The sequence below is a fragment of the Sciurus vulgaris genome (assembly GCF_902686455.1).
Source record: "Sciurus vulgaris genome assembly, chromosome: 1".
Taxonomy (NCBI): Eukaryota; Metazoa; Chordata; class Mammalia; order Rodentia; family Sciuridae; genus Sciurus; species Sciurus vulgaris.
Genome location: NC_136461.1, coordinates 211,706,642 through 211,719,395, shown reverse-complemented (window position 1 = coordinate 211,719,395; position 12,754 = coordinate 211,706,642). Strand labels below are relative to the sequence as shown.

Genomic DNA, 12,754 nt, shown 5'->3' with positions numbered 1-12,754 from the left:
CTGCCGGCAGACCCACTGCCTCTGTGGCTGTGTGAGTGGTTGGCGGCTGCCCCCTGGTGGCCTTAGGGAAGAGCACCAGTGACCAGGGTCCCATCCTCGGCCCGAGACCCCTGGCGGCCCCGCCAACCCACCTCCCCTGCTCCCCTGCTCCCCTGCTCACTCCTCCTTTGGGGCTTGGGCATCGGTGCTCTGCCAATGGCCCTGGGCCATGCTCCCCGCAGGGCTATCGGGGCCTGGGTGGGGCAGGAGGCCTCTGTCTCATTGCCAGCGCTTCCTGGGCAGCAGGGGAGGGCCGGGGACCACCAGCCATGCTGGAGCCCTGCTCAGAGAGCAGTTGACCAGTGAGGGAGCTTAGCTTTGTCCGGCTGGGGCGGGGACGGTCCAGGGTTCCCGAAGCAGAACTACTTGGCCTTTGCAGGGCTGGGCCCTGAGGTTCAGCGCCCAGGGCAGCTGGAGGTGAGGCTGCAGCCAGGGCATCAGCAGGGTGGACGAGATGGTGGAACTGAGGGCATCTCATCAGGGAGACCCCTTGTCCCACCCCCGTTTCCTCCCCAGGGAGGTGGCTGGTGTGAGCACTGGGGTGCTTCCCCTTGGTGAGGAGGCTGGTCCCAGCACTGGGCGCAGATCTGGCTGACCAGAGTCTTTAATAGGTAGCTCTGGTCCTGAGCAGGACAGGCACAGCCCGAAGGTCCCCAAGGGTGAGAAATGGGTTGGCTGGGCCACTTCCAGTCCTCAGACACACTGGGTACTTGGAGGGTGCACGGGGCACGCCTGGCTCAGGGACAGGTGCCACAGTCCCCACCAGTACAGGGTGGGCGGTGGCCCCGGGTCTTGCCCTGCTTGGCCTTGCGGCTCCAGACAAGGAGGGGCCGGGGACTGGCACGTGTGGATGCGGGCATCTCGAAACCACACTCTCTCTGGCTCCTCAGAAGCCTCCCTGGGCCCAGCAGAGCTGGTTGGTGGTCCCCCTGCAGCCAGGACAGAGATGTGGTCAGTCACCACCTGCCCTGTCTGGCTAGCTGGGGAGGAGGCAGGCATGCTGGGGGCATGTCCAGGGGTTCTATTCCATTTGCTGCTTGTCACTCAGTCCTGGGTTGGCCATACCAGGTGGACAGGTGGATGTAACCTTTGGGATGAGCCCAGCTGGAAGCCTCAAGGCCTGCTGAGGGGGGCAGCAGCACAGGTGGCCACGCCCCAGAAGACCACCCCAGGGAGGGCCACCTGCCCACCACTCCTCTTTCTGAGGCCTCTTGAGCACCCAGGAAAGGTCCAGGCCCAGGCGGGACAAGGAGGTTGGGGCCACCCCCAGGACCCTGGGCTCACCGTGCTGCGAGGCTCCCATCTGGGCAGCAGAGACGCCACCTGCAGGCTCACACCTGCCTCGCCCGCCTCCCTCAGCCGCGCCACCACCTCCGCGTGCCTCCACCACTTGCAGGGCTGCCCATTCAGGGACACGATGTAGTCGCCCTGCTGGAGGCCAGCTGCCTGTGGGGATGCAGGCCAGTGAGGCAGCTGCAGCACGCTTTGGCCGCGTCCCGGAGTCAGCTTCAAAGGCCAGCGGGGCCCTTACCGCAGCCTGCCCCCCAGGAACAACAGCAGCAATAAGGACAGGTGAGTCTCCCCGAAGCGTGAAGCCAAAGCCGCCCTCTCCTCGGGTCAGGTGGATGGGCCCCACCAGCTGCCACCGATTCTTGGCTGAGAACACGGACAGGGGGCCCTGGAGGAGACAGGGGTCAGAGGCCTGGCTGGGCTGCAGTCCGAGGGGCCCTGGCCTGGCAAGCGCCTGCACATCTCAAGACAGGAACCAGGGCAGTACCAGTAGGAGGGACAGGGCTGGGCCACCCCCAAGGAACCACTGGGGGCTCTTGCCAGTGGACACAGGGCAGAGCCTCATGCCCAAGCCTGCTGTTCTGGGAGGAAGGGGGTCAGTTGTGCTCACCAGACGGTAAAAGATGTCAGCCACCTTCACCGAGGACAATCTGGGTGTCTTGACCTCCAGCTTCTGGTGGGTCTTAGCTGGCAGGGGTGGGAGGAAATGGAGAAGCAGAGCTGTGCCCAAGGCTCAGGGGCCCACAGACCCCTGGTTGCACCAGTGGGACTTGGCTCAACCCCATGGGAGTGGGTGACCCCAGTGCCTGTGGGCCCTCCTGGCAGCTGGAGGGTGGAGCTGCCCCAGACCCCTGAACACGTGCCTCCACCTGCTCCAGGACTCCCTCCCTGAGGTCCCACTGTGTCTTTCTGACTGTGGGCTCCCCCTGGGCAGGAGTCAGCAGGGGACAGGGCAGTGGTCTTGGTCCAGGGGCCTCCTTGGGCCAGCTGGAGTTCCCGCCCTCACTGAGTCCTGGCATGTGGCCTTGGGGACTGCATCTTTGATGGCCACTGCAGGGCTGGGCCATCTTCTCTGGCCAGGACTGCAGCTCTGCCTGGGTGGGGCACACCCATCTGGACGGGCCCAGGTTGCTCACGCTGGATGTCTGGGGCCTCGGCAGCCTCGAAGAAATCATCCTCCCGCTCCAGCTCCGAGTACTTGGCCAGTGAGCGCCTCAGTGCCTGGGCCACCACAGGCTGCAGCAGGTCCACCTTGCGCAGAGCACCACACAGAGCGTGCAGCCGCAGGGCCTCCTCCTGGCCCAGAATGGCCCGCTTCAGGTGGGCCTTGGCTGCACACAGCACAGCAGTGTCGCACGCTTGGAGGCCAACCCTGCCCCTGTCCCCAGGATGTAGAGGGCAGGATGTGGGGCCTGCCAGGTGCAAACTCAGGGCTGGGGAAGAGCTTCCCCTAGGGCGCCCCCACCTGCCCAGGGTTGCCCCACTCTCCAGGGTCACCCAGCAGGGGACGGGGCTGGGGCATGGTGGGGGTGGAGTGCCCTGTGGCAGCTGGCCCAGGGCCTGAGCACCTGAGCCCTTTGTGCCTCACCAAGCTCCCGGCGCTCCTCGGGCTGCTGGGGCAGTGTGGGGCCGGGGGGCTCGCCAGCGGTGGGGGGCTGGAAGACCTGCTCATGTGGGGGGACCGCTTCTTCAGCCGCCACTGGGGGTCAGAGAGGCCATGAGTTCTGAGCAAGCGCCTCAGCGAGGCACACAGGCACATGCGCGGGGCACTCACAGGCGCCATTGCAGAGGGCCATGGCTGCATGGTAGTGAGCCAGGGCGTGGAAGTGTTCGGCCTTGACATGCACCAGAGTGGTCCAGGAGGCAGGCATGTAGTCCTGGACGGGTGGCTGGGCCATGGCCTGGTGCACAAGCCTGTAGTCAGCTGCCACCTGCCAGCAGATTTGGTACCTTGGAACCGTCTGCCCTCCCTGACAGGCCACGGGGCTGGAGACAGCTAGCTGGGCTCCATGCAGCAGCTGTGCCTCCTGCCTCTCCACACTGGGAGCTCAGGGCCCCCAGTTCCTGCCCTGATCATGCTGTCCCCTGAGGCAGGGACTCAGCAGCCCATGAACCAGGACAGCAGTTGGCTTTGGGGATTGACACACAAAGCAAGAGGCGGGGGCACCCCACCCCTGCTGTGCTCGCTTGACCCGGCCGCCCTGACCTCTTGTCCCTGTCATGTCTACTCCTCACTCTCCAGGGCCTGACCCAGGCCTCCTACCAACCCATGGAGGGCCAGGTTGTTGAGGGTCCTGGGCAGGGCTGGCTCCCTGGCCTCACCTGGGCGGCCTCCTGAGCCAGGTGAAGCTGAGCCACGCAGTCGTGGGGGGCGGCCAGGGCTGGCAGTGAAAGGCCTTCGAAGACACACTCCTGGGCCTGTGCAGCCATGAGTTGTTCCAGTGTGGAGAGAGAGGCGGTGCTCATGTCTGGGCTTGGTGCCTGGGAGAAGTTCTCCCTCAGGAGGCTGAAGGTCCCTGTGGGCAGTGGGTACTCATGGGACAGTGTGTCCCCCCTGTCCTGGGCTCCTGCCCCAGGAAGGAGGGGAGGTGGGCCTTCTGCAGGGTCTGGGCTGCCCTCACCAGCAGCCAGCTGGAAGGCCTGAGCGGCACGGCTGGCGCCCTCAGCACAGGCACGGTCCTGGCGAGCCCCAATCTGTGTGTGGAGCGCGCCGATGTTGAAGAGCACGCTGCCCTTCTCAAAGGCCAGCGTCCTCTGCTGTGCTGGGACCCCCGCGAGCGAGTCATACCTGCGGAGGGGCCAGGCTGGATGCAGTCCCCAGGAGCCAGGCCTCCCTCCCCAGGAGCCAGGCCTCCCTCCCTCCCAGGCCCCTACCAGTGGAAGATCAGCCCAAGGCTCCTGACAGGGCTGAAAAAGCGTCCTTCCAGGAAGCAGAGCTGGTTGTAGTAGGCTGCGAGCAGCCTCAGGCCTGCCTCATCTCGGCTGGGGGTCCGCATAGCCTGCAGGGCAGGAGCTGGTGGGGCCCACTGCCCAGTCCCCACCCCACTGCGCTACCCTGGAAATCCCCTGGGCATCAGCCTGTGGAGCATGTGCTGTCCCAGGGGACCATGGGCACCAGGCCAGGCAGCCCGAGTCCCGAGGACAGGCAGGGCTCTGAGGAGGGACAGGAAGAGTCCCACTGTGGCCATCTGTGGGCTGGGCCCTTCTCCCAGGAGGGGGCCTCCTGCTGCACGAGGCTACCCTGACCTCCACTGCTGTGCTTCAGTGTCCCCGCCTGTCTCAGCACGGCAGGGTCACCCACCTGCCGCAGGTCCTCCAGCTCCCTGATCTCCGCCTCGTAGGAGGCGCTGTCCTCTCCAAAGTGCCCTGAAATCAGCTCCTGACAAAGGGACAGGTGTTGGCCTCCCCTCAGGAGGGCAAGGCCCCAGCACAGAGCAGCTCCACATGGGTCAGGGCCCTGGAGCCCCTCAGCAGAAGGCTGAGGCTGAGGGTCTGGCAAGCTTGGGTGGGCTTGCAGTGTCTGCCCTGGGGCTCCCACACACCACGGAAGAGGTGGATTCTCGCTGGGGCTAGTTTTACACAAATTCCCTTATTAATCCCATGGTTATACCGAGAGCAGATGCCATGTGTCACTTGGAGACTCAGACACTGAGGCACAAGGCCAACTCATTTTTTCTGGGGCCATGCCAGGCGTGGCATATGGGACACAGCCCTGTTGTGGAGTCTGAACCCTCCTCAAGCCCTGGGGAGCTGTGGCTTTCACAGCAGGATCCAGTTGGGTGGGTCCATCCTGACAGGGAGCCAACCACAGGACAGCCCCAGGCCCCTGCAGTTTACCCTGGGCTCCTAGCAGGATGACAGGCCCCATCACACTCATGCTAGGGCAGGGTCCTAGCTCAGCAGGAGGCCTGCCCAGAGTAGGGTACCGGGTCCCTGGTGGCCCCGAGTCAGCCCACCCCCTGTGGCCCTTGGTCTCCTCATTTTTCTATGAGCCTGCTGGACCAGGGCTGGGCTGTCACTCAGAAGTTGCAGCCAGTGCTTACCTTCAGGGGTGTGGCCCAGTCCAACTCCTTGGTCTCCTTCAGGCCCAGGGGGATCATGGGGACAGTGACACCTTCACTAGAACCAGAAGCATTGGCTGGGACCTGCTGCCTGCAGCAGCCTGGAGTCCACTCTTGCGGGCCCCACGCCCCGTCCTCCTCCCCCAACGTGAGCACGTGTGGCCAGGCCAGCATGCCGCACCCCGCAGGCCGGTGCACATCTGGGCCACTGCCAAGCCCCTCCAGCTCCTCCTTCAGCAGCTGCAGGTTGGAGTTGACGTAGCTCAGCTCCAGGGCAGCAGTCTCTCTGACCTGGTTGTTGCTGGTGGCTCTGGGGGAGACCAGGGGAAGTTAGGGGCTGTCAGTATCTGGGAACAGGGGTGGGGGCGGTCCTGCTGTGTCTGGGGGTGTGAGCTGAGCAGCGAAGTGCAGCGCCGGGCTGCTGGGACCTGCCGGAGACAAGGCCTCTGCTCACGAGTCTCTCTTCGGGGCTGATTACAGGCCAACAGTTGCTAGGCCCCCACCCTCGCCCTGCGGCCCAGCGGGGGCCCTCAGCGCCCCCAAGGGATGGCAGCAGCAGGTGCTCACCTGTAGAGATTCTCAGCACCTGTCCGCATCCGCAGCTCCTTGCTGATCTGCTGGTTTATCCAGGCCCTGTGGCTCTGCAGCCAGCCATGCTGAGTCTGTGCCAAGGGGTCAGGGCCCTGCAGGGGTGTTGGGTCATGCCTAGCCCCACAGAGCCCCCCAGGCTGGCTTGTCAGTTTCGGGGGAACTTGGCCAGTGCTCAGGGAAGGGAGCAGTCACCAGGGGCTACAACCTGAGTAGAGTCACAGAGGAGAGCTGGACCTGGCGCTGAAATGAGTACACGGCCAGCACTGGGATTCTACTCTCAAGGCTTCACGGATGCCAGACCCAGCTAAACGGGCCACACATCAGGTGGCTTCCCTGCAGTCGTTCCTCACACCAGGTCCCCGATGACCCACCTTTTCCTTTATAGATGGCATCTCCCTATGTTGCCCACTGGTCTTGAATTCCTGGGCTCCAGTGGTCTTCCCATCTCAGCAGAGACTACAGGTGCTACCGCTGCACCTGGCTCTCAAAACACAGGTTATGTGTTTTTTTTTTTTTTTAATTTATTTTTTTTTCAGTGCTGGGGATCAATCCCTGGGCCTCTTGTGTCCACAGAGTTGCGCCCATGTCCCCATGGCCCACCTTTCAAGGCAGGGTGCAAAACCCTACCAGGAAGCCCTCCCTAATGCCCTCATTGGACCCCTTCTCAGTCCTTGGGGACCTCTGGCCCATCCACACAGGGAGCGCAGCCCACCTTTCCAGTGGGCCCACAACAAAGGCCCAGCATGAGTGGCTTTTACAAGAGGCCCAGTCTCTGAAGCCTGGGGACATGGTGGAGCTTAGCTCCAGGGCTCTGCCCACAGGGCCTGCAGGGCTGTGTGGCCATAGGCACCGGGCAGCCATGGATACCACAGCCACAGGCTGTGGGCCTGCACTGTGTGGGCGGTCACTGCACCGAACCGTGAGATGGGCAGCAAGATGCTAGGTCCCAGTGTCTCTTTGCCAGTCCCCGGGGAATGCAGGTTCCTCCTGAGTGACATGAGGGAAGTGGCCTGGGTTACTCCTGTCGTTCCTTTTTGGCCGCAGGCTTCCCAGCACTGCCAGGGAGTGGGCATACAGGGGTGAGGTGCAGCCTGAGGTCAGAGTCCCCGCCCAAGTCACTCCTTTCCTGGGCGGCATCCCCACAGGTAGCGACTGATGCCCTGACACAACAGGGAGGAGGCCACAGAGCCTTGCAGGGCCATCTGGACAGCACAGACAGGAGGGGCTTTATGTTGTGCAGTGCTGATGCCGGCCACACATTCGAAGAGGTGTGGCTTACTGTCACTCCAGGAGGCTCGGACCCCCCAGGGCCCTCACTCATCCCCTTGGCCTGGAGGAGGCTCCCTGCACATGGCCACCATGGGTTTGGCCCCAGATCCCCTCCTCCAGAGCCAGCTCCTCAAGAGGGGCCAATCAGCAAAGACTTCCCGCAGAGGGGCACCTGGGCTGGGGCCTGAGGACAGGAGACTCCCAAGTGGTCCTTGGGTGACCAGTGAGAGGCGACTCACCCCCGACAAACCAGGTTGGAAAAGCAGCAGCTGAAGCACCTCCCTCTGGGGACCTGGGCCACCAGCACTGCAGATGGGGAGAGGCAGAGCAGATAGGGGCTTCCCTCCTGCCCCAGTGGTTGCTGTCCAGGGCCCGTGAGTCTTCACAGAAGCCCTTGCTTGCTGTGCAGGGGAGGAGAGGTGCTGGCAGTCTCCTTGCTAAGGGGCGGAGTCAGGAGGAGGTAGGCCAGTGCTGAAGGTACACACCCCTTCTTCCAAATGTCCCACTGCAAGGTTCCAGCAGGCTCTAGGGGCTGGGCAGTGGGCCTCAGCTCAGCAGGGTGAACCTCATCTGCATGATAGCCCCTGACCCCCCTTCTGGAGGGACACTGCAGCCAGGCCACTCTGGGTCCTGAAGGTACCAGTCCAGGTGCTGGGTCTTGCCTTGGCCTGTCTACCCTTAGTGTCCCCTCCAGAAGGCCAAGCCAGTCTTCTAACCTGTGTGGGGAGAAGGGAGACAAGTAGGCCAGAGCTGGACCTCAGGGCTGAGTGGACTCAGGAAGCTGGTGGCCCCCACACCCAGTTTTCCACACTGAGCTGAGGGATGTGTCCAGTGGGGAGGGGAACAGACATGGTAACTAGCCCTCATCCTGTGGAAACAAAGGCCACCTAACCCTCCATTGTGCCATGATCCCCATGGCGACTATTCCTGGCTCTCTCCAGGACAGTGAGCCTGTAGTGGTCTCTGATATCCCCAAATGGGTGCACCAAGCAGGGGCAGGCCTGGAGAACACACACAACTCCCATTCCACCCAAGAAACCAAGGGTCTTGTGTGAGCAGTGGCCAGTGTGGGCTGACCCTGGGACTAGCAAAAGGGAGGAGATTCTCGGCCTGGCACAGGCCTGGGAACAGCAGAACAGAGCAGAGTGGCCCTACACCCTCTCCCAGGGGCCCCCAGCTGGGCCGGCTCCCTGGGAGGAAACCCGGTCCCTGACAATAAGCCTCCTCCTCCCTGAGCACCCAGCCTGTGAGCGCTCCTCCACCGCAGGGAGCCCCACGGGAGCCCCACCCTCCCCTCCTGAGGTCTCACCTAAACAGAGGACGGGCACGCCAGGCACCCACCAGACCTGTCACCTCTGCCTCCAAACGGGGCACCTGGAGCACAGTGGCATGCATCCAGCGGCAGTGCGGGCGCATGTCCTCAGGACACTGCTCCTTCTGTGGTTACCTGGGTGCCATCCCACATGCCCCACTCTTAGGGCTTAACCTACCTGGGCTGGGCCCTGGAACCCATGTATGTAACAAGCACCCAGAGGGTGCGGGTGCCCATCCAGGAAGGAGAGCGGCAGTCTTGAACTAACCAGTCGGCTGCACTAGAGACCTGATGAGAGGCACAGCCCTCCCTGCCCAGCTGCTCTGTTGCTCTCTGTCCCCAGTCCCTAGTCCTCTCCCACCTCTCCCAGTGCCCTGCTCTGATCCCTCAGCCCCTTGGCCTCCCAGGAAACCATGGGACTCAGCCAAGTGGTGCTTCCCCATTCAGCCAGTTGGTGCCTGCCTGCGGTCCTCCCCTGGAGGATGCTGGCACTCAGGTCTGGGTGCTGCAGACCCCTGCAGCCCTCAGGTCAGCCTCCAGGTGACTGGCTCTTCAGAGGGGTGACAGGCACTTTCTGGGGTGGCAGTCAAGAGAGAGCAAAGACAGGGCCTGGCCACAGCCCACCACCCACAACTTGAAAAGTAGACCTGTCCATGGGGCCTCAGACCCAGGCATGGCTTTTACATAAGCTAACCAGTCCTGCCCCGTCTGATGGAGGATGGCTGGTTAGGGCCTGCTGGGGAATCACGGTCTCACTCCCGGCAGGCGCCAGGAAGACTTTCCAGGAGGCAAGGCCCCCTGGGCTGTGCAGTGTGACTTAGGGCCTGCCTGAGCGGGGAGGGGGTGCAAGGCCACCTCCCACAGGTCCCTCCGGAACCTGACTCCTGGGTCATTCCAGGGCATGTGTGCACACAAGATACAGCAGTTGGAGAAACCACTGGGGGTGGTTTCCAATCCCCATTCTGGGGTGGCAGCCAAGAGAGGGCAAAGATAGGGCCTGGCCACAGCCCACAGCCCACAGCCTGAGAAGTCTACTAAGCCCTCTGGCACATCTTGTTTGTGCAACCTCCCAGACATTCCTTCCACACAAAGCAACATGTGCTCCCTCCAAAGGCCACCTGCAGGTATGGCTACCCTGCCAGGGGAAGTTCACAGAGGACAGGAGACAGGTCACTTCACTCTCCAGTGCCTGCTAGGTGCTGTGGGCATCTGGCATGCTGGGGTGGGCAAAGAGAGAGAGAGAGGGAGAGCTCCTCGGGGGTCTGGTCAGCATCACCTGGCCAATTCCCTGCAGCTTAAGTCCTGGCTGAGGCCTCCCTTCCCTCCTCCCCTAGGAGACCTGAGACCCAGACACACAAAAGCTTAATAGAATCAGCAAGCGACAATGTGCTGTCTGATGCTGGTGAGGAAAGAGGGCAAAGCACCATGGAAAATGGTGGGGACTAGCAACAAGAGCCACTCTGCTTAGCAGATCCTGACTGAGAACCCTTGATGCAGAGCATGGTGCCTACAGCCCACATGAACACACTGGGGCTGCCCCTCACTGGCCCCCCAGGGAATGCCCATGCTCAGGCTGCAGAGCAAGACACAGGCAGGATGGTTCATCCCTGACCCCACTTCCCTAGAGCTCCTGGAAACCCAGGCACAGTCACACCCACCTTAGGGACTTCAGAGGGGGCAGAGGTCCAGGAAATCAGGAGAGGGCAAACTGCCCTGCCTGCAGTCCAGCAGGCTTCAGCTGCCTGCTCCTTCAAGCTACAGCAAATGGACACTCAGTTTCGGAGCGGCGCAGAAAGTAAAGCCAGGAAAGAAGGCTCTACAGGCGCCAGAAACAAAATGGGCTTGAGCACGAGCTGTCACTGACCTGAGCCAACGCGTGCCAAAGAAGTGGTCCCTGACTTCAGGGAAATGATGTTCCGGACCTCCGGTCCCACCGATTCCTGGAAGCCTCCTCCTGTCCCCCTCTGGGATCCCCAACAGGGACTGGCGAGGACCCCAGAGGAGGAGGGGTGCAGGCTCTGCTTCGCTCGGGGACTCAGTTTCCCTAGCAGTAAAGCCCGGTTGCCTGGAAGGCCGCGCGCCCAACCGAGCCTCCAAGAGCAGGGCAGGAGGCCGGGGGCCTGCAGCCCTCACTGGCGCCCCACCTTGCGGACGCTGCCGGCCGCCTGCAGCTGGGTGCTGTCCTCTCCGGCGCCCTGGCCATCTGGCCTCTCCTCGAGGATCATCGCAGCCCAACTGGAAGCTGGCCCCGTGAGGCTGCGAGCGGCAGGTCCCTTGGGAGCCAGGGAGGGCCGCCCTCAGTCACTGGTCCTGGACCGCCTGCGAGGGTCCGCGGCTGTCCTCTCCTCGCGGGCCGGGCCGCGCGACGCGGCTGGGCGGGGCGCGGGCTCCGCCTCGAAACTTGCCGCTGACCAATAGGCGGTGACGACAGCTCCGACGGACAGCGACTGCTGCCAACCACAGCGCAAGAGAGGCGGGCTCCAGGCCGCAGCCCCGCCCCGCGCTCGGGGAATCCTGTAACCCTTGGCGACCGCGGCCCGAGCGCAGTGCGCAGGCGCCGCGGCGGCGGTTCTTGCAGCTTGCGCAAAAGTTGGGATAAGTTCGCTACGCGGACGGCGGGGACTGCGAGGACTGCGGGGACTGCGGGGACTGCAGGGCCTTCTCCGTCACCCCGGCAACGGGAACCTCGGAGGACTGCCCCGACAACGTCTGCAGTGGGGCTTTAGATGGCGGGCCCTGAACAAAGCCGGCCGCCTTCCCCGCCGGGCGCAGCGGTCCCCGTGCCTCCACGACTGCCCCCAGCAGCCCTTCAGAGCGCTCGCTTCCGGAGCCTGCCTCCAGCGCTGACCTGGTTCAGAACACAGAACCGTCTTGCCCGCGCGACCTCAGCTTGCAGCACTGGACCTTGCCTGAACCTGCGCTCCCTGCAGGGCTGTCCCTGCAGTGCCTCCTTCGGGCCCTTTCATCAGTCTCCAGGTTCCCTGTGGGCTGCTCTCCTGGGAACACGCCCTTTGTAGGCAGGAAGACCAGGGCACAGGTAGTGACCGCAGGCCTCTGTGTTCAATTCCTCCGAAGTCCCAGCCTCTAGTGCTGACCTCCTCCCCTGGCCCCTCAACCAGCAGGGGCCCAATCTCTATGCCCCCACCCCCAATAAACACACCTGGCCCTGTTCTAAATCCTGTAAGCAAAGCTCCTTGACCTGCCAGGCCATCTGCAGTGTCCCCCTCAGCGACACCCATCTCATCAGGCCCCTGCCAGCCACTCCGAAACTCCTGGCCCCCCCTCCTCTTAACATAAACACTGGGTATTGACACCTGGACAATTATAACATGATTCCCTTAGGAGCAGATGGGGTGGCGGCTTCCCTATCTGGGCTGTTATCAGTAGGTGACACCTACCTTAGGCAAGAACTCCAGAGTTGGGGGTGTAGCTCGGTAGTGAAAACAAAACAGAAGTTCCAAAAGTAGGAGGAGAAGCAAGGTGGGCGGAGTTGTGGGATTAATCACCGGACCATCTGTTCAAAAGTTAACAAGAGGTCAGCCCTGGGCAGGAGCGGTGGGGGCTGCTGTTTGGCTAAGCAGGCCTTGTAGAACTATTTGCTTCATCAAGCAGACCGTACATGTATTCCCTTGATGACAGCGTGGTTGCAAGCTTGTGTTTTAGAGTGGCTGTCTGGAAATTCACAATGAAAAAGTACAAAATAAAGTATAACTATTTGGAAATGAGATGTTTTTCAGTAAGGCTTGAATTAGAGGGAACTGAAAACAGAAATTGCAGACTATTTTAAATGGAACTAGGAAGTGAATATTATATAAAATTTGTGGAATATGGCCAATGGAAATTCTGTAACCTTAAGTGTTTTGTGTGTGTGTGGGTGGGTGGGTGGGTGTCTGTGTACACAATCATACACAATAAATTAACCAAATCAAAATAAAGGAGAAGTAAATGGCTAAAGATTGAAAGTGGATGTCACTAATAGCAAAATAGCAGATTATTTGGGATAAAGTTGATACATTTCTTGGCGAAGAAAGATTTTGTCAGTGAGGATTTGCCTCTGACTACATGGGGTTGGATCCAGGGGCTCAGGCAGAGATCAGTTGCTTTCTTGTGTTCCCCTAGATCACTCTGCAGAGGCCTCATGCCCAGACACACCTCCACCTGGCTCTGGAGCCAGGGAAAGGGAAGAATTATC

The 12,754-nt window shown here is 62.0% G+C and overlaps 1 protein-coding gene across 4 annotated transcripts; it reads right to left on the bottom strand.

Annotated features, from left to right (window-relative positions):
- Nucleotides 1-599: 599 nt before the first annotated feature.
- Nucleotides 600-11,546, bottom strand: RHPN1 (rhophilin Rho GTPase binding protein 1). 4 transcript variants are annotated; one of them, XM_079145261.1, is made up of 15 exons: nt 10,707-11,498; nt 5,958-6,073; nt 5,572-5,700; nt 5,373-5,448; nt 4,631-4,708; nt 4,204-4,328; nt 3,951-4,117; nt 3,652-3,845; nt 3,104-3,230; nt 2,918-3,028; nt 2,466-2,660; nt 1,940-2,016; nt 1,571-1,717; nt 1,324-1,485; nt 600-968 (listed from the first exon to the last, which is right to left on the bottom strand). In XM_079145261.1, exons 1-15 carry the CDS (start codon nt 10,785-10,787, stop codon nt 777-779), a joined length of 1,977 nt encoding a protein of 658 aa, XP_079001387.1. In that variant the 5' UTR covers nt 10,788-11,498; the 3' UTR covers nt 600-776. The 4 variants fall into 4 exon arrangements, 3 of the variants coding, with proteins under 3 accessions (XP_079001387.1, XP_079001386.1, XP_079001388.1); XM_079145260.1 differs by having other exon boundaries at nt 602-968; nt 3,104-3,260; nt 10,707-11,475; XM_079145262.1 differs by lacking the exon at nt 10,707-11,498 and adding an exon at nt 10,427-10,692 and having other exon boundaries at nt 603-968; nt 3,104-3,260.
- Between the last annotated feature and the right edge of the window lie 1,208 nt (nt 11,547-12,754).

Excerpts from the sequence above, each read along its gene's own strand:
- RHPN1 (XM_079145260.1), bottom strand. The coding sequence starts at position 10,787 with ATGATCCTCGAGGAGAGGCCAGATGGCCAGGGCGCCGGAGAGGACAGC. Across the intron at positions 4,709-5,372 it reads ACTGGGCCACACCCCTGAAG|GAGCTGATTTCAGGGCACTT; the intron begins GTAAGCACTGGC and ends TCCCTTTGTCAG. Across the intron at positions 3,846-3,950 it reads GGCCTTCCAGCTGGCTGCTG|GGACCTTCAGCCTCCTGAGG; the intron begins GTGAGGGCAGCC and ends CACTGCCCACAG.